This window comes from Anopheles gambiae, chromosome 3, assembly GCF_943734735.2.
Source record: "Anopheles gambiae chromosome 3, idAnoGambNW_F1_1, whole genome shotgun sequence".
NCBI classification, from domain to species: Eukaryota; Metazoa; Arthropoda; class Insecta; order Diptera; family Culicidae; genus Anopheles; species Anopheles gambiae.
This window is the reverse complement of record NC_064602.1, coordinates 7,621,356-7,641,034: the sequence shown is the minus strand read 5'-3', so window position 1 is coordinate 7,641,034 and position 19,679 is coordinate 7,621,356. Positions and strand designations below refer to the sequence as shown.

Sequence of the window (19,679 nt, the reverse complement as noted above, 5' to 3'; positions counted from 1 at the left end):
CAGCCATCGCGAGTCTCGCGGGACCGTCGCGAGAGACCAGTGAGCAGAGTGATTTGATTACGGTATGTCGCGATCCGAGAATGTTCGGAGACGACCTACAATCGATCGAACCGGAGCCATGAGAAACGATACGATTGAATTAAGCTCCGTGTACCAGAGTGTGATGAAATCGTCGGAAGCGCCGGGTCGCTGATGTCATCTAGATGAATGTTTCCAATTACGGGCAGGCTGTAAGTGTTTAATACAATTGGAATGGATCTTTAGGGTGCACTGTTGCGTGTCACATCGTATCATAAGTCACGAGTAATCCTTTCCATTTCACGCACCAGCGCAAGATCTCAATCGCAAAGAATCCTACCAGGATCAGATAGCCCTCATCAGGAGAAAGTTGCTAAAAAGTTCACTCTCCCTTCAAACCCGAAACAACACAACCGCATCGGTACGGTTCACTTTCATCCGGATCCCGTAAAGACCTCAATAAATCTGCATCGCTCGTCGTTTGCCGTTCTGGATGCTTTCGTTTTCAATTCCTAAACCATCCATATCTCGTGGTCCACTTATGCTAACGAACCACACCAACCGGCACCCCGAAGGTGCACTTCTCTCCTTCTCTCACTGCCTTACGTCTCCCATATGCGACCATCGTGACGGACATCGACACAATCGACTTCTTTGTATAAAACGCGCACAGACGGGCAACCCCGTTTCATACGGACATCATACGGAGCCCACGACGGTTAGCGACCTGGAGCAACACAGCACACCCCGTGGGCTTTTCGTGGGCTGCAGGCTCTTTAGCAGGTCAAATCCGTGGGCTACCGGTGTTTATGGGGACGGGTTTTTAGCTTATTTACCCCGCTTCTTCCCAAGGGTCCGGGCCAGGTTCGGTTCGGTAGCAAACACTGTGCCAAACTTCTGCGCTTTTATGGCCCCCGTTCGAGGAGAAATTTTCCATCCATCGAGGATTGAGCGAGTTCGAGTAAAAGCAAAATTCTGTGCAGGCGGATGTTTTAAGGCCACATCGTAAAAAAATGGTTTACTATCGATATCTGACCATCCACTGACCTTCGATTGTAGGCAATGAATGATTTGTCATAAATTCTACGATCGGTGCGGAAGCTGGACGGCGCAGCAGTGACGGAAGCAGCTTAATATATTATAAACATGTCCTAGAGAAAGTATGCTGCTTCTTTGTGTGTTTAAATGCACGTATAATGCAGACACTAATTTTATAATTCTCTCGCTTTCAACCCAGACACTGAAGACTTAAAAGTGAAATCATTCACTCTTCAGGCAGCTCCCCCCATTCAGGCACACACTGTTTGACACAGTGGTTACAAATGATTACACGACGGCTGGTAACCGATGTCAAGCTGAAGCCGATGATGAGCACTCAGGACAGCTTAAGCCCGCGTTGACATCGAATCGCGCGATCCTACGGCGCAAGGTTTTGCCCTTTCCGGGGACGGTTCGACGGCTTTGCTGACAGCAAACCCGACCGTGTCATCTCGACCCGCTGAGAACCCGCACAAAAATTGTGCAATTATGCCATTGAGTGCATCGCACCGTTAGGTCCAGCAGGGGGAACAACGGTACAACAGCGTCGGGAACAAAAATGTGCATCCGTGTGCTTCACTGACACCATCCAAATTACAGTGTCGTGGCCATTGTGATCACCACCAACTTTCAGGTCGTGGCAAACGGCGAAGAAGACGACGGCGACAAATCGTCACCAGAAATGCGGCAGATCTGGGAGGGAAAAACTACGATTACCGCCACCGATTTCTAGCCGGCGGCGTGATGCACGCTCCTATTTCCACTGCCGTAACGATCGGATTCTATTGCAAGCGTGAAGCATAAACGAAATTGAAAGTCCACGATCGTTCGCGTGGACCAAGAACACAATGCCGCAGCGGAGCCTGCTGAACTGGAGTTCCAATTCAGCTGTTTTCGTGATCACCGAACGACAACCGACGCGATCTGCATCACACACCGCGCACGGTTTCTTTGTTCCGCGCCCTTCTTTGATTCAAATCACGCCACACAGTTCATCTCAGGGGCCACACAAAAAAGGGGATCACTTCCGACTGTCACCGATCCAGCAGCAAAACCAATGTCCTCAGGCTCAAAAAGGGAAATTCGCGTGCATCCATACCCGTGCCCGACAATAGTGCGATATGGAAGATGTGCACATAAGGAAATCGAACAATAGACAGACAGGGCAGGCGCCGTTTTCCTACCCGACGGATGATGGTTCGGAGTCTAACACCGGAAAAACAGATTGGACAAACTGGAGACGAGCGAAACGTTCTGCTTAGCTTTCACTTTTGCACCAAACGGCCCGGACAAAGGATTTGGACCGATTCGATTGATTCGCTGCTGCTCTCGATTTCGTACCGTTCGATGACGGGATCACTTAAATAAGTGAATAGGAAATGCTGCCCGAAAGTAGTACCCCCCGCTTGAAACTGCAATACCCGCTTAACTAAGGGTGCTTGATTTGCTTTCCAATTGCCATTTAGCTGATATGCAAATGCTAGGTCCGGTCAATCAGTGGTTTGTACAACAACAACAAAAACGGAACAGAAAGTGCTCCATAAACCAACAATAGTTGATCAAGCCCTCAAGAATTTCACCCTCTCACTCTCGTTCTGCAGAGCATGTGTTCGGACACACCGATCGGATCTCGTACAGCTGCGCCGGTGGAAGGCCGAGGCAAGAAAGACGGGATCAAACGTAGATCGTAACGCATCCGGATACGCGATATCGGTAAGGTAGACCTCTCCCCGACTGTTCGGGCTTCTTGTGTACGCCTGTCAGTCTCGTTTGCAGTGCTCAAACCGAAGTCGGGAGATATATGCTCGGGATCATTAATTTGGCTGTCAGTTTCGGTATCGAACGATCGACCAGCGCATTCCCTTACAACCACCTGGAGTGTAGTGAGAGTGGAGTGTCCAATTCTCGGGGAAGCCAACTATCTCTCCTTCCGCTTAGCCAGGGAGAACGGATGCAAAACAAGTTGCACACACACCCTCTGTCCAGCAGCAAATTTGCAACCAAAAAGGGAAACGAACGGAACACTTCCTTCAGACCAGTGCCGTGGTGTCCGGCTCGAAGGGACAATCAACCCAATGTGTGAGTACCGCGCTGGAACTCATTAAAAGTGATATTTTAAAAAGTCACAGCTTGATGGCAGGAGCCGACGTCGGAGAAAGAGGCCGAGTCGAGAGACGGTACGTACACACACATACATGTACAGGACTTGAAATCTAGGCCAAACGCAATTTGCCAAATGAAAATGACAGCCACACCACACACACGGAGGAGATGGTGTGCGCCAGAAGCGCAATGCTTGGACGAGCCGAACCGGGCCATTCGAGAATTGAATGATGGTTAGCCTCCCATGTGCTGTCGGCCTGTGTCGTGGTTGGAGGCCAACCGGCAAAAGAGTCTTCTTTTGCAAACATGCACGCGTCGAGTGTGCGCCATTTCAAACGATCGATGCGCGCATTCGGGCCGTTAATTACATTCCCATGTTTTCAATCTCACAGCCGCCCGCCCCTCGTGTCGGTTGGATGGCAGAGATGGCAGCGTCGTCACTACTGCTACTACTACTACTACTACCGAAGGAGTGCTGCTTCCCATGCGATGCAATGACGACGTGTTGGTGGAGCAGTCGGTCGTAGAAAGATTTAATGTACGCAAATGAACGCCCAGTGCTCCGGAGTCTGTGTGTGCAAGCATGATCGATCGGTACGATGAACAATTAGACGACAGCTGGGAGTCGACCACCAGGGCGGCCACAGAGCTTTGGTAAAAGTCCCATATGCAGCCCAGATGGCGTTATAAATGACTCAAGCTCTAGCCGGTCGGCACACCGTGCTTTGTGTGATACCTTTTGTGACAGGTCAGTGTCAGTGGGGATGCCCGGGTCTTCGTTCGTTGCAACTGAAGGTGAGGTGTCAATAAATCACACTTTTTGACGGTAAAGATTTATGTTGGACTGGCAGAAGGGTCAGCAAACGTTGACTTACTCTAATGAACTATTCTTTTTTGCTAAACGAGTTCAAATGCAATTCACCACCCACGGAAGAACCACTGCTTGAGCAATATGAGCACAAGATTGGTTTTGGTTTAATTGCGTATGAAACATTGTAGGTGGGTTTAAAAACCACTGACGCTACAAAAAAGTCAGTACAAAGAACCTCATTACAAACACGAACAAAATGCGTGCAATGGCCGAAATATAATAAACATTTCCGTTTCCGATGTACAGCCGTAATTAGACGATACCTACCCCAGCCCATTACATACTCATTTCATCTTCTCCATTTTGTTGAGAACCGCGCATTCAGTAGCAGTTATTTAGCTTTGGCTTGGGGGATCTGCGCTATGGCCTCAAGCCGATTCGTCTGAGCTTCTAATGAGAATACCGTTCGGTAGTATCCCCTTTCTTTGTAAAGCAATTGTCTTCCCGTGCCTTCAACATTCGAGCAAAAGGGAAAATTGTTGATTACGCTCCGCATTCTGCAGTAAGTACATCACAAACTAACCGTGAAACAAGTTCTTCCCTAGACCACCCCTCTCGAGGTAAATGGAGAAAATTTACCACATCCGTACCACAACTTCCAAGTGTATTGAAGAAGCTGGAGAAAGTTCTTCTCCCCAAAACAGACTCCATGTTTTGGAAGTAACTGAACAGAGATGAACCTCTTTTCGATTTGTTTCTTCCCAACTACACCGCACCGCATTTGTTTCAACCATACCATAGCTGTACGTATTTGGCGTTGCTCTCCATAAAGATCTCCCAAAATGTATCTTCTATCATTCCGCATTTATCGACCACACAAAGCAGCGTAGATCTAAAGATCTGTGGCGATTAAATAGGAAGGAGTTCCCTTCTGAGGAGTGTTTTGCATCGAACGAAGGGTATAAGATCGATTAGCTTTTCTTCGGTGACCTATAGCTGTAAAATTTGCTCCCCAATGAAGAGCCTCGAAAGTATCGTCTCTCCGGTGGTATACAGGGCCGGCGGGGCACGGCTGTGATGGAAAGCAAATAGAAAAACAAAACCTATGGCGAAAAGCAATACGTGCCAAAATGCAAAAGACATCGAGAGCAAACGTTGCTCGAGAGATGCTGCCCGGGCGATAGGTTGAGGTTCATTCAAGTATGAACTCGTGTCGATTGGAGAGGGTCATACCGATGCTTCACAGCCTGATCCGTATCTTATTTCTTAGTTGGGACAAAAGCTTGCCTAAATCACTGACGCCACCGAGCGCAGTCGAGGAAGCGAGCTTGTCTGTGTTTCTATCTGCCTTTCTGTTGATTATTTTAATGTACATTTTGGAGTTTGAGTCCATTCATTGGATTCAACGATAGATTTTTTACATTTTTTACAGTTAAAATCAGAAGTTCACCACTGTTCTCTCAGTCGGTTTGGTAAGCCGTAATCTAAGAAAGATCTCCAAGGTGATATAGAAGCCTACAACAGCAAATTAGAAGCCCATAATCGAACAGAGTGAGACCGTCCCTCCTGTCGATCGATCAATTCAGGGTCCGGTATTCAAGTCCGCTCAGCGGGTAACGCCTCGATTCCGTCAGGGTCAGGTCAGAGGACGGCGTTGCGAGTTAGCTGCCCTCGTTCGGTACAACCAAACCACAGGGCCCCTTAAAAGGGGGTCAGATTTTTATCAAACTTATCCCGAACTTCCAAATACCGCATAGGCAGCCGCCAGGGGAGAAAGAAACCACCCCCCCAACCTGCAAGCCAGGCCACGAGTTCTTCAAATGACTCGCAGTTGCCTTGTTCGGGAGGAGGACGATTCTTCGTGAGCGAAAGTTTTACTGGGTTACCGTTTCCCGGCGACGTTGAAGTATGGCAAACGAAATGTTTAGACATCTGCATGACACCTTCCGGAAGAGGAAAGTGAAAGGAAGCGGGATCGATCGAACGGATGTTGTTGATCTTGACCCGGAACACGCTCTGTCGCGTTGCATCCCGGGCGTTGTACAGTTGTAGCTCGTTAGAAGGCTGATGCAGGTTGTCAGATAACGCAGAGGAGCGTGATTTGCTTTCGCTTCGAAGGTACGAAATTCTTGGCAAGTTTGTTCGAAGTTGCTCTCCTCTTGGTATTGAATTTGGATTCCTAGACAGACAAACGTACGGCTAGCTGAAGCTAGCTTCTGAACACTGTGGATCTTAATGGTTTTCCAGTGGAAATGATGATCAGTTTGCTCTATTTCATCTCCATTGAAGGTATCAGACAGTTGTTTGACGTCAGTTCATAAGCTTACGTGCTGACTTGCTGCTGAAATCATTCAAACTCGTTTCATTAATCATACCGCTAACGTACGATGGTTTAGTGAATAAGCTAGCACCCCTTTCCTTTAGTCACGTGCAGTCGAAGCGCCCATAAAAAGGCCCAACTCTGCATGAAATTGAAAGCACGTATCTCTATCGGCCGCCGTAGCACAGGCAAGAGGCTTTATGCTTTTGAATTTGCTTTAATAAGAACCCAATCAAGAAGGTCTTGCTCCAGCAACTGTGCAGCAGTAGTCGCTCTACAGAGAGGACAGCGATTTCACCCGTAGGCGATTTTTTAATCAAATCCAATTCAAACCGAAATGCAGAAGAGGACTGATTTTGCCGAACGATAATACCACTAAGTAGGTGATTTTGAAGGAGATGATACAGTATACTGCATGAAAAAAAGAAAACCATGATACTTAAGACCTATTGCTTATAACGATTCTTAATGGTATAATTATGACTTCATATGGTTAGCCTTCCATTTTTGTGCCAATGCCCCAGTCGGACACGGGACGAACGAATGCCACGATCTCCAAACGGCATACTACTCCGCCAAAGGTGTCGGAAATCGAATCTAAATGCAATCGCCCCATTATATCATCCCAATAATAGGAACCTCATGCGTAACCCAAAACTAGAGCTACCCATGCGCGTATTTATTTTGCCTTCAGATGCCGGACCACGCCGTCTGAAACTGCGTCGTCGTCGGGCGCTGGCAGATTCGTTGCTCGGACGCGGAAAATCGATCTCAAAACCCATCGATCATAGATTGATTGAGCCGGTGCAGTAGAGGAGAGAAGGTGGAGGATGGTTGGTTTCTTTTTTTGGGGTTGAAATATAATATTGGATTCGTTTCATTCGCTCATCGTTTGCATCGCGCGTATTTCAGCTGGAAACGGGGCCATTTTCTTGTGCTCCGGGGGTTTTGTGTAATATTTCAAACGCCCCAAAACTTCTTCCGCTACTGCTTCCTCCCTGCATCTCCTTCGCTCACGAATGCTGGGAACTTTTTGGAAGTTCATTAGTGACGGTTTTCATACGGCGATGGAGGTTGCAAGGCGGACGGTTTATGAGCAGACGAAGTAAACAAGCGCCCTGAAAACGATACACCTTCTTTCCCACACAGACACAACCCGTGATGTGGGCTTGGTTTGCGAGGTGGCTTTGCTCGTTCTGGTCATTTTCACGCCTTAACGGATCGATGCCGGAATCAATCAGAAGATTGAAGGATGTATCTGCGCCGGTTGCCATCAACACACATTAGCAGCACACTTTGGAATAAGTTGCATCGTTATGGATTCGAACCACAATAAATACAAAATCACGATAACGAGAACCTAACCACCTTCACCCCAATCCCATTTTAGCTTATTAGTATGTGCACATATTTAGCGCCAAATCGTTTACCAGAATTTTAACGACTGCAGTCAACGTTTGCACCACATTGCCGTGGAAAATTTGGTTCGTTCGACGCATTGCAGATTTCTTCTCTTGCTCGCACTTGCCCAAACGAAGTCAGTGTCTTGTCGGGTGGAAAAGATGTGTTCCACATTTTACGCTGCTTAGCATCGCGCACGTTTAGGCGAGCTGATTCCTTAACGTTTTCGCTACACTTTTCATGCCATCCAAAAACGACCCATGAATATGATTGCTCTATTTCGCAAATCCCACACATCAAACGCTTTGCTGGCTTTGTGCATATCAAGATCGCGGACTCCGGTTTGAGTGGTTGAAGTTTTTCCAACTGTCCGAACAAATCTTGATGGAATATGATGCGCAACGAACCAGGATGGAAATGAGTGAGAAAACTAGAAAAAAAACAACACACACACACACATTGCTCGTACCAAATTGAACCCACCCACACTCGACTGCAGGAAATTTGATTTCTTCTTTCGCACAAGGGGTTGGGGTCTGTGTTTCATTTTCTATTGCGGCGGTGATGTTCAGAGTGTGTTTCTTTTTACGAAAACTCAATTTATGAACTCAGCATACACATTTGCTTTTTGCTTGCTGTTGTGCTCTTCCCACTACCCCAAGCATTCACAAACCGTACCAAATTGTTTGTGTAATAATTATATGCATCCTCCTTTTTTTGGGATGGTTTATGTGGAGCAAATAACCTTACGTTGTTTGCCGGGTAAGCAGTCTATTACTTACTGGACGGTGAAGAGCAGCAGTCGAAAAAAAAGTTCATAGATGATGATGGATGTGTGCTCAAAAAATGCTAATTTAGATCCCTCTATTGAAGAAAACAAATAGCAAAAACATTGGGCATGTATGAGAAAAAAGATGAAGACAATAGGATCGAACACAAGAAGATGTTTCCGAGAGCGTAATAATCAATCTATCTGCTCTTGCAGTGTTGGCTATACTTTGAAGATATCTATGATCATGTAATTATTGGGATCAATCGGAACAGACTCAAACAATTACAATTTGACGACGATCATCCTTGAATCCCACAATGTGAGGTTCAAAATCTGAGGTTCAAATTCATTCCAAAAAGTTCAACAACATTTGATATCCGCCCTACTGCCATTTTCCATTTACAAATGAAAGTTTTAACACTTTCTACGGTACGTAAACATTAGCGACCACCTTTTAAGGCTGTCGTGAAAATCTTGTCCAAAATTAAGCAAAATCTTCCCGACACACAATGCTCCAGAGAGAAGGTACATGTTGACACGAGAAATGGTACGATTTGCATTAACAAACAGCTCCCAAAAAAACCCGTATGCCTCCAGGCGAGCACCAGAAAGGGATTTCCTAGTGTAGCTTTTATAGATCCCCGTTTAAGTCCCCAAAATGGAACATGGAAATGCCGAAAAGAAACAAGAACCTTCCGCTTTTAAGTGTTTTGTCATGTTTTCCGGAAATTAACGCGTTCGATGACAGCCGCGATGCATCGGCGATCTTCCACTGAACGGTTCAAAATATTCGGGTGTTCTTTCCTCCGCTCTTTTTGTGTGAAGTCCACACTCCACACACTGCTGTGTCAGCGGTACACATCTCAGCGACACTAACCCTGACCGAGTGAGCGTGAAGCATGTCTGTGCAGCAACCTATGCACCTGCTAGACCGGCTATTAGCCACCGTGAATCGTGTGTTTCAACCGGCGATGACACAGCCACACTCAGCGACCCGCGATCAAGCGTTAAATTAATAGCTATTCTACTGACCTACAGCTGATACACCCGTGCATGTCAGATGCTCCGGGCTTTTAATGTCTGACGCATTGCGAAGCGCCTTATCGCGCAGACGAGGCTCTCCTCCGCCCAAGGGATTTCGTTTGGTTACTTACCGATCAAGGAACGGCGTGGAGCTCGAGTCCGAGCTCGACACGTAGCTATGATAACCCTCCGATTGTGCGTAGGACGATTGCTTCTGATGATGGTACATCGCCGTCTGCTCGTAGTACGCCCGGCTGTACTCCTCCAGCCCGGCCTGCGTTAGAATGGTGTTGCCGTTGGTGGTGTTGTTGCCCCCGCCGGGGACAATCGTCGGTGTTGGCGTCTGATTGCCGTTGCCGTTGTTTCCGTTAACGGCCGCCACACCAACACCACCACCGCCGACCAGTAGCATCCGTTCCGGGCCGCCGGACGTTGGACTTGCGCCGCTTCCCACCAGCAACTGCTTACCGTGCTGTTGCTGAAGCTGCATTAGGGCGGGATGCAAATTGCCAGCGCCGTTGTTGTTGCTGTTGTTGTTGCTGGCAGTACCATTAGCACCAACACTGCCACCACCACCAGCGCTATTGCCTAGAGCACCACTCCCGGGAGCACCATTGTACCGTACGTCCTCCTGCGGGAAACGATGGAGAAGAACAGAATGCGAGTGTAAATAGACAACAGTAAATTCAATTAGGGTAAGTAGTGAAAATTAAGGCTTTGACCAGACAGCGAGATAAGGGAGGGCATTCTTCATTTAATTTGCAAGATTCTTGACGAGAGTAAGTCATTTTCTCAGCCCTAACCGGTGTGAAGGTATTGAAGAGTTTGTAGAGCGTGAAATTTTTCCCGAGGTTCGCTATTCCCAAAGAATGTCTATGCAAATTTCTAGACCTAATGAGATTTTATAACAAGTCGTGTAGAAACCAAATAATTTTGAGGTCTTGAAGATCAGAAAAGTTAATAAGAACCTACAACTATTTGCATTAGTTGCAAGTATCTATTATTAGCTACCCAAATGATTTATGAATCAACCACCAAATGAACTCTCTTCCATCGAACATAGATTTTTCTCCCTTTTGCCACTCCGACACATCCCCCGAAATATCCCCACCATCCCAGTGCAACCTGGATCGGTGCTAATTTTCTCACGAACTAACGACACGATCCCACCCCGAAGGAGGGAAAGCCATCCCAAGCTCCAGATTCAACTGCAGCCATAGCATCAATCGTCCATATCAGCTGCCACGGCCACACTCGAGCCTCCACATCTACTTTCATGAGGCGCCATCGTCGACCCAGCTTGCAGCGACCGTTAAAACAAATTAACCACCAAAGCACCACGCGGAACGAGGAACCAGAGGGAAAAAATGGTCATGAAAGTCGTGGGCCTCGCAGTTGACAGAATTGACTCATCTTGGTCGCCACAGGATGGGACGGGTTCCCGTTTCTTTTTTATTTCTGCTTAAAAGAAAGTTAGTCCGGTGCAAAATTTGTGCAAAACGGCAAACAAATTATCTCATTACCACTCTATCGATGGGGGCACGACTCGCAATTATGGGATGGCTTTCTGCTGCCTGCCCCTGCTGGGAAGAGCGTCGATTCCCTGTCGTTGTCGTCGTGTCGTACGGGAATAATGCTTCCCCGCGAGTGTCCATTGGGTGCCATAGAGCATTGGCGGGGTTTTCGACGGGTGAACGATACCTTCTCACCGATTTCCCACAGTTATTATTTTGTATTATTTGTGCAGTTTTGTTTTGCTCGGTGCTGGTCAAAACTGTCATCTTTTTCCAGAGAGGAAATCGTCCAGATGAGCTTCTCTGTGCAGAGGTTACGCTTTACCATAATGAACCAACATTATGTTTACTTTTCTTTTCTTCGCTTTTGTGAAACATCTCACTTGACTAGACTGAGCAAACGACCTAGACTGCAAAATGAGGTATAGTAATGATGTTTCGAGTTTTACCAATATACCTTGGTCTCGGCAAAAATGGTCCAAATAAATAAATCAAGTAAAAACTACGTAAATTATAAAAAAAAACATCATCCCTTGTTAATTCCAAAACCCCCATGTAAATGAAACATACACGCGTTCCTTCTTTGCAGGCGCGTCAATGAATCAAGACACAAAAATGCCACGTATTTGTGTTTGCGTTTATTGTTTCAACGCTTCTCCACACCATTCAAACTTCATAAACCATTCCGTTGCGTCCACCGGGTCCGATATGACCGCGTGGCCATAAATTTATCGACCACAAGCTCGAGGTTCCAGCAACAGCCACGCACTGACAGCTACTCAACCTCGACCCGCCTCTGTAGCCCGCCCGTGTGTGTGTGTGTGTGCCTTCTGCCACACGAAGCCCCGGGACACCCGCGGGACATAAGATACGGCAATCGAAAAGGACTCACGACGGTGTTGCCCTTTTCCGGTCCCGGTCCCGGCCGGACCCGGGCGATCGAACACCTTTCTGTCTCGCAGTGGTTTGGGTGGTGTCTGTGCCCTCGATTCCCTCGCAGCACGGGAGAGAAGGATGTCAATGCACGACAGGCGACGACAGGACCATTGGACGTTACACACCCCGGTCTTCGGTATCTCCATCCAGCTTTCCTTTCCGTGCGCAGCAGTGAAATCTGAAACCTCCTGCCCCTAACTACCTAACCTTCCACATCCTCCCGTCCCGCCCAGCTTCTCTTCCGGTTTTCGTACCGGTGGTTGATGGTGTGCCGTTTAAAAATTATTGCAAACCGTCCGCGTGCGCGCGTGATGCTACCGCTGAGCGCAGCGCGCAAAACGGCCATTCCCGGAGCAGCCCTACTTAGCACGATATTCAAATATGCTGCTGCCCTTCCTTTTCGGATTTTGTTTCAACATCCGCTGCGCCCCTACTGGTACCGCTTTGCGCTTCGGAAGCACGTCACGGCTGGGGTAAAGCCGTATGAAGTATCCTTTTCGCACACGATCGTGAGATCGCGTGCAGGGACGCTGTTTGCTCTATCAGGAAGTTAATTAATCTCTTCCCGCTTTTTTCGTATCGGGAACGTACACCAGCGCCCTGCATCTCGTTCGTCCACCATCTGCCAAACGATCCTATAACGCTACGTGCCCAACACAACGCCATGGAAACCTTGAGGTCGCGGAATTTATACACCCCTCAATCGCTGCTCCTTTTCCACCCGGGGGCGACGAAGCGAAGATCAATTTCAAACCACGACGACCTCGCGAGCCTCTCTCTGCGCTCTCGTACCAGCCAGTACACACATTTTAGGAGCTAGAAGAGCTAGAACCATCCTCGCCGGAGGCGTATCTTGTTACCTATTTGCAATTTTAATTGCAACTATCTATCCAACTTTATATGCGCGCGCGCGACCGCGGGAAAGGCGAGATACGCGTGCGATGCGCTTTGCATGATTTACATCTCGTGTGCAATCGTCCGCCAAAACGTGCGCGAAAGAATGCCGTTTTGCGAGGGTCTTGGACGAAGTGGCTGGCTGCCGAGACCGCAGCATCGCGCCGAAGAGATGTCAGAATTTTCTGCACCTTCATTTCATCCTTCTGCGCAGAGGACCGCACGGTTGCGGCTGACTGCTGCTACCGGGCTTACGTGCGGTGTGCGATGATAATAATCATCATCCCCTGCTAGGGCCTCCGAAAAGGGCGGACAGCGGCCGACTCCGACTGGAATGTGGAATTAATCGAACATCTTTCCGCGACTGTTGGTGACCGAGGGTGGGTGCAAGTAACGACACGATGATTGCTTGTTTGCTGTTGCTACCGTTTTGGCTTTGTTGCTAATATAAAATCCCGAAGAGGATGTTCTTTTTCGGGCTTCCGTGTTGAGTCGGGATATCTGCAGAAAGCGCTCACTAACACACACACACGCGCAAAAGCTCCTCCTCTTGGTCAGATGTTATCCTCACTGCGGCGAGTGGGTGGAACCGTGTAAAAATCAAAAATACATGCGAAACATACAGGCGTGCAATAAATTACCCACCGCCCCTTCTCCCCAGCCGCGCGATGTTAATGCAGCGGAATAAGAATTATTCTACATTATCTTAGATTAACATGGGATATGGGCAGCGTCTTTTTGCACAACAAAAAGGATAATAAATGGTTTACAGCATGCGCGACATGCGCTGGGAATCAATTTTTCCGTCCGCCTTCGCAAGGCTGTTCTGTGTACGCTGGAATGTCAAACAGTCACAAATTAAGGCCTAAATGTCCAAATAAGAGCGGAAAAAGTATCGACATTTGCGACATAGTAAATCGAGATCAGTTCAAGTTTTCTTGTTTTGCATGCATTTCAATGTACGCATGGGTTGGCTTTTGGTCGTGAAAGATGGTCAAGATCTTTCTTTGTGAGGGGCATTGGCCACAAACACGTTCGCCCACTCAAAGTCCCTCACCGGCGGATTAAGGACAGTATGGATTACTTAACCGAAAGGTTGTGCATATTGCGCTGAAAAGTGGTTTTTGTTCGTTGCGAATGGCTAAAGTGACAAAAAATGATTCTCCGTTTTGTATGCGAGATTGAGCGGAGATATCAGCACAATTGAATACATAAATTACGAAAGACATTGTGCCTGGAACAAACCAAACTTTGAATCAATGATTGCCGAAAACAACTTTTATAGACACATCAACAAAACCATTCGGCCATCACCCTTCAATCATAATCATGCGATTGTACCCCTAAAACCAATCAAACGGCGTATCAATTATACATATCTATGACGGAAACGTAAACCAAGTGTCCAATAACAATAGTACTCCTTCCGAGCCTTCATTCGATCAGGAAAACGATACTTCACGGCAATCAAATTCTACAAACTTGAACAATATACGGGCTCAGGTCAATTATCACACGGGCAATTCCGAACAATATATCTGTCAATATATTTGTTCAATGTATCAATCGAGGAATTGATTGTACATTATGTACAACTCCCTTCCAATAAACAGAACCCTCCTTAAAATTCGCTTTTGATCAAAACTCTTCACAGACACTTTTTCGCAATAAAAGGGTCCTCATGCAGCCCACCGTGAAATGAGAAAGTGTGCTTGTCCGTCCGAGTAATCTCTGCCGATACGTTTCGATTAGCGAGAGAACCCCAACTGCAAAGCGAATCTTTTACTCCAAACGAACCACAACTGCACCATCATCTGCACCAAACCGACCAACAGCGGGAACGCACCGAACCGGTTAGCTCCGGCAATCGATAGTTGACGCATCGATCATGGTTTACAATGCCTCCCTTTTCCAGGCATGTACCGCCGGCGGCCGCTCCCGGCAACTAGCGACCAACGACAACTCATCGATCTGTCTGCCAGCGTCAGCGCGACACGATAAAGGCCGCAGTGCGTTTGCATTTCTAATACGAACTCTCTTTCTTTCCCTCTTTCTCTCACTATCTGGTGATGAAAATCCCGCCACGGGGAGGATCGTAAATGGTGGAATGAAATTTGTATGTCCGAGCGGATCCGCACGCGCATCGGATCCATCAATAATCAAAGAAACATACATACGCATCCATAGCTGCGACGTATGGAGAGCAGGTGAAATGTGAGGTGACCATCCCTTACCAGCCCGCCCGGTCCGACGAGAACGCGAATTGACAAATTGATGCCTTCCTCCGTAGCGCTAGCGACATTTTCCCGCTGGTCGGCTACGTTTCACTCACTGTGGAAAGCGCATCGTACCAGCGGACACCAAGGTAACGGCAGCCGACAAAAGTCAAGTCAAGTCGGTTGATGCAGATGTTTTGTGAAACAGTCGGGAAGGATGATATAGGGTATGAGGGAAGACGCGCTACACCACACGCACCAAACGGTAGCCGCCGACAGACGCGGCCCAATGCGCGCGCCTCTTTCATGTGACGGGCGGCGACGCGGTGTGGCCTAATCGTGCCTGATTGACAGATTAAACATGTCTTGAGCGATCATGTAACGGGCAGACACAGGGGAGGGAAACAAAGAGGCCCTGCATCTCCCGGGAGAGCTTCTGTTTCCGTCGGGGAACACGCAGCTAATGAGCTGCCGCTTAATCATTATTAAAGCTGACGTTACGATGGAGATGGAGAGGACTTCACCAGAACAGGTAACCCCTCCAATCTGAGGTAATATGAATCATAAAAGTCGTCAATAGCACCAATTTTCCATGTACCAGACGGGGAGGATGATCTTCGAGACAAATCCCAGTATCTTCTACGGTGATCCATCAAACCAGGAAATTAACCTGCCCCAATTAAAAGCTCGATTGGGAAAGATGTCTGCTCCATTTGGAAGGCGCTCTAGAAAGCCCAAGAATCTCAGTGAGTATATGTGTGGGCACGTTGTTGTTACTCAACCGATTGGAATGTGTTGCCCGAGTGTTGCCCTTAATTCCCCACTACCAATATGTTTTTTCAAGCGATACAATCCATGTTTACACCAAAGGAAGGCTAACCGGATTTTCATCGATATCTTCGCTACAAATCCAAAAGACTTAGGTGTCCACAAGGAGGTTCTACAGCCAACTACAGCCTCGTAACACACTCGGAACCACATACAAATTGTTCTCGAGTGCCTGAGGTAAAATCACGCACCCTGCAAAACGTGTCGGACACCACACACACACACACACACACGCGGGCGAAGATTTTATCGCCCGTGTCCGGTGGAATGTTTTCGAAAATCGATGAACTCCAATTAGCCACGTGACAAGAAGCAAATGGATAGAGTTGTAGTCAGACGGGCCGTTCCGAACGAAAAGCACCGTGTCTGATGGGCATCTGCTGTATGCACGGTGCCAATGCCGGCGAACCTTAAACGATACGTGTCTTCGAGAGCACATGCTAGGAATAGTAAAACAGTTTGCCATCTGTTTTGATGTGCTGCTCAATTTGTTTTACATAAAACCGACACCGTTTAATACTCACAGTTTTTTTTTTATAGAGAATAGAAGAACTACTAGTTTAAGATCGCTACTGGCTTTGAAATATCTTCGCCTCAAACTTTTATTGTATGTTCTAAGGGTTGTAAACCTCTCTGTCTGTCTCCACGCAACCATTTCCCATGCACAACCCACGGCTCACCTTATTTGACGAAAGGTTGCCTCTAGTTAATCCATCGCAACAACACGCCAGGATGGGGTAAACCTCCTCCAAAAGTGTCACGCACGACTCTCGTATCTCATCACCGCCCTTCATCTGACTTCCCTCCCCAATGATCGCACCACGACGATGACAACAATCAATGTTCCGACGGCCAAAGCCTAATGCCCCGCGCGTACGTACAAAATCGTTCGCGCCCGGACGATTGATGGAATTTTCGTGTACAAAAGAACAGGACGGGAGACGGGACACTGGTGGTTGGACCTTTTTACTTTCGTACGTCTTTCCGCACTCCACACACACACCGGACCGAGACATTTTTTGTACACCAACAAACAAGACCGTAATGACAACACAATAAAAATAACACAAAAAAAGAGTGCGATACAAAACACACTCGTCGCTCTGGAGGTAAAATTAAATTATGCAACTCTCTCACTGCGTCTGCGTGACTTTCCGGTCGATTCAAGAAGCAGAAGGGGGGGGAGTGATGATGTTTTGAACCGATGTTGAGTGTGGTTACAACCATTCTTTCCATACGGTATATATTGCCATGGGTGCCAACCTTCCACAAGGTGTCGATCGTGTGTTACGCTTCAACGGGTTTTAGGTGCCCGGGAGTGTTTTGTTTTCGGGTCGGAACTGCGCGTGGCCCAGCTTAACGAGACGCGGTCAACTCGTCTGTTGCCTTGTTGATTCGATCGGATCCAGCTGCTGCGGCGGCTGCTCAATAAAATGCATTTCGAATCGAAGGAAGGTGGCTCAAACTGACGACCTTGATGACGGTATAGCAAGCAGGGCAAAAAAAGAAGCACATGTTGGTACGCAATGCCACACAAACGCATTGCGACCTGTAACCTTCTCCGTTCGCGTGGTGCGAGGGAGGGGTCTCGAAAGAGGTCAGGAAAGATCAGCAAAACACTATCGCGCTAACGAGAGTTGGAAGATAATTTATTTGACAGGTGTTAACTGTGCTGCTCTCGTATGCATTCTGAAATTGTAATAATCTTAACTGCTTCTTTTCACAAACAGCCTCGATTACGCCAACCACGATAGCATAACCTCTTGTGGACGCCCGACCCCAGTCAGCGGCCCCTCCTGCTGGCTAGAAGAGGTGGTATCTCATAATTTTGGAACAGATTGGTTTTCTCCAATAATGTACGAGGTGGTCAAAACAACTCCACGAAAACAATTTAAACACTCCCGCCAGGTCCCGAGGACCACTGAAAATACTTCCGTCAGACCGGTGCCCAACAAGGAAGGTTCATAATTCTATCCTCCTTTCACCGTCTCCCAGTCCGATGTTCGCTCGTTAGCGTACCGGCGGCTCTCGCACCAGGAACGAGAGGTTTCCTCGAAGCGCGCTCCACCACAAGAGTAAGTTATCGAGCTGCACCGTTTCAATAAGACCATATCCGGTGCTGTAACACGCCACACGTCACGTCACTGGCTACAAAGTACCTCCAGGTAGGGCTCCCGGTTGGTCAATCTATACGACCACACTGCAAGGCGTACCCCTTTGAACGATCATATTTTAGGCTAACAAATTGCCAAGCCAAAGCGCACAAGATTTACCAACAGAAGAAACACGACGCCAACTACCGGCTGCTGGCTGCTGCTGCTGCTGGTGCTGCCACCGATCGGTGAGCCCCTTTCGTTTTTCGATGGCTTCGGATGCCCTGGATGGCTGGATCGGTCCGACACGCAAACAAGACACTTCCGGTATTCGGGGGCCTGCCCTGACGGAGTCGATTAATTTCTTCTTCGCTGTCTCTTGCAAACGACGCGAAGGAAGGAAACCTCGAAAATACACTGCAACCCGGTGTACCGGTTGTTGCGTGAGTTGAGCTGCAAGACATATGCCCGCATTCTTCGTTTCATGCTTTTCTGCAATCAATCGATTGGATTATCAGCGCAGCGCATGGAAAGCCATCAATTCGCCGATGTGGGACAACTGCGAGAGACGTTTCATATTAAACGCTATTAATGTCATGATATTGGCGGTAACTTCACAGAGCAACTTCAGATATTTTGGAGACATTTTAATACGTTTCGGATGACGCACAGATATTGCTTAACACAGACATACGACATTCGCTCAAACAGTGCAAATCATTGTCCCCTGCAAAACCCGTGCCAACCCTTTTTTGAACCACAAATAGTTTGTTTACTGTACACCGTGTACCAGCTGAACAAATGAGTACCACACACACACGACCAAACACGGAACATCTCGCTCGGAACTAACCCCGAAACACGTGACGCGAGAACATAAAGTGTGTCGCTTTCCACAGATAACGACGATTGGCTAGGCCAGGCTTCTTTACCTGTGCTATGGCTTCCTTTCGAACGCCGGGTGACAGACATGGTGGACAAACACATGGGCACCTTCGGAGCTAAAGCGGTGCACACACCACACGCTTGCGATGGCACACTATCTCTTCCCATCGATCGGCAATGTATCGGTGGTGCGAAGGAATTCTTATTTTGGAAAATTGTTTTTACTGTTACTGCATTGTCGCCCTAGCGCGTCCCCATCGCGCCCGACAAACTAACGGTGCGCGCGCGCGTTGTCGCACGGGCAAAAGATGACGATCGCAATAAACTTCTGTTTCCTATCGAAGTGTAAACCCCTTGTGGCCCCGAAGCGGGAAATGTAGCAGTGCGAAGATGCCGACCGGTATAGAATCATTCTCACCGCGCGTAGGCACCATTTAAGTGAGGTCCTACGGTGCTCCAAAAACAGAGGAGTCCGATTTCGGACAATCAGAAGTCCGTCTACCAGCTGGACGACCATGGGCACACATCAAGCGCAAAACTGGAGCATCATTGCGGCGGCTCCAAAACTGCTCCCGAGGCAGATACAGTTAATTGTAATAGTAGGTTACGCGACGCTGTCCGTCAACTCCAATGCCCTGGAGTGGATGGACGGGTGGTTTGAAGAGAAGAATTTGATTTGCTCATCGTTCAAAATGGGCAACGGAGCTCGCGGGAAGTTATCCGTTTTGCTTTTTATGGTAGCGCGCTTCTGCCTACTCACCCGGAGCTCACCCAAGGGGCGCGCGTAGTGAGGCGATATTCTCGGTGGAGCGTAATTTTTCGCAAAA

At 47.9% G+C, this 19,679-nt stretch overlaps 1 protein-coding gene across 4 annotated transcripts in view; it reads right to left on the bottom strand.

Annotated features, from left to right (window-relative positions):
- The window catches only part of LOC4578479 (protein Shroom), a 179,020-nt gene that overhangs the window by 102,461 nt on the left and 56,880 nt on the right, over positions 1-19,679 (bottom strand). For all 4 annotated transcript variants that reach the window (XM_061656198.1, XM_061656200.1, XM_061656197.1 and 1 more), the window contains exon 3: positions 9,618-10,117. In XM_061656198.1, the coding sequence (XP_061512182.1) occupies positions 9,618-10,117 (500 nt within the window). The remainder of the gene's footprint in view (positions 1-9,617; positions 10,118-19,679) is intronic.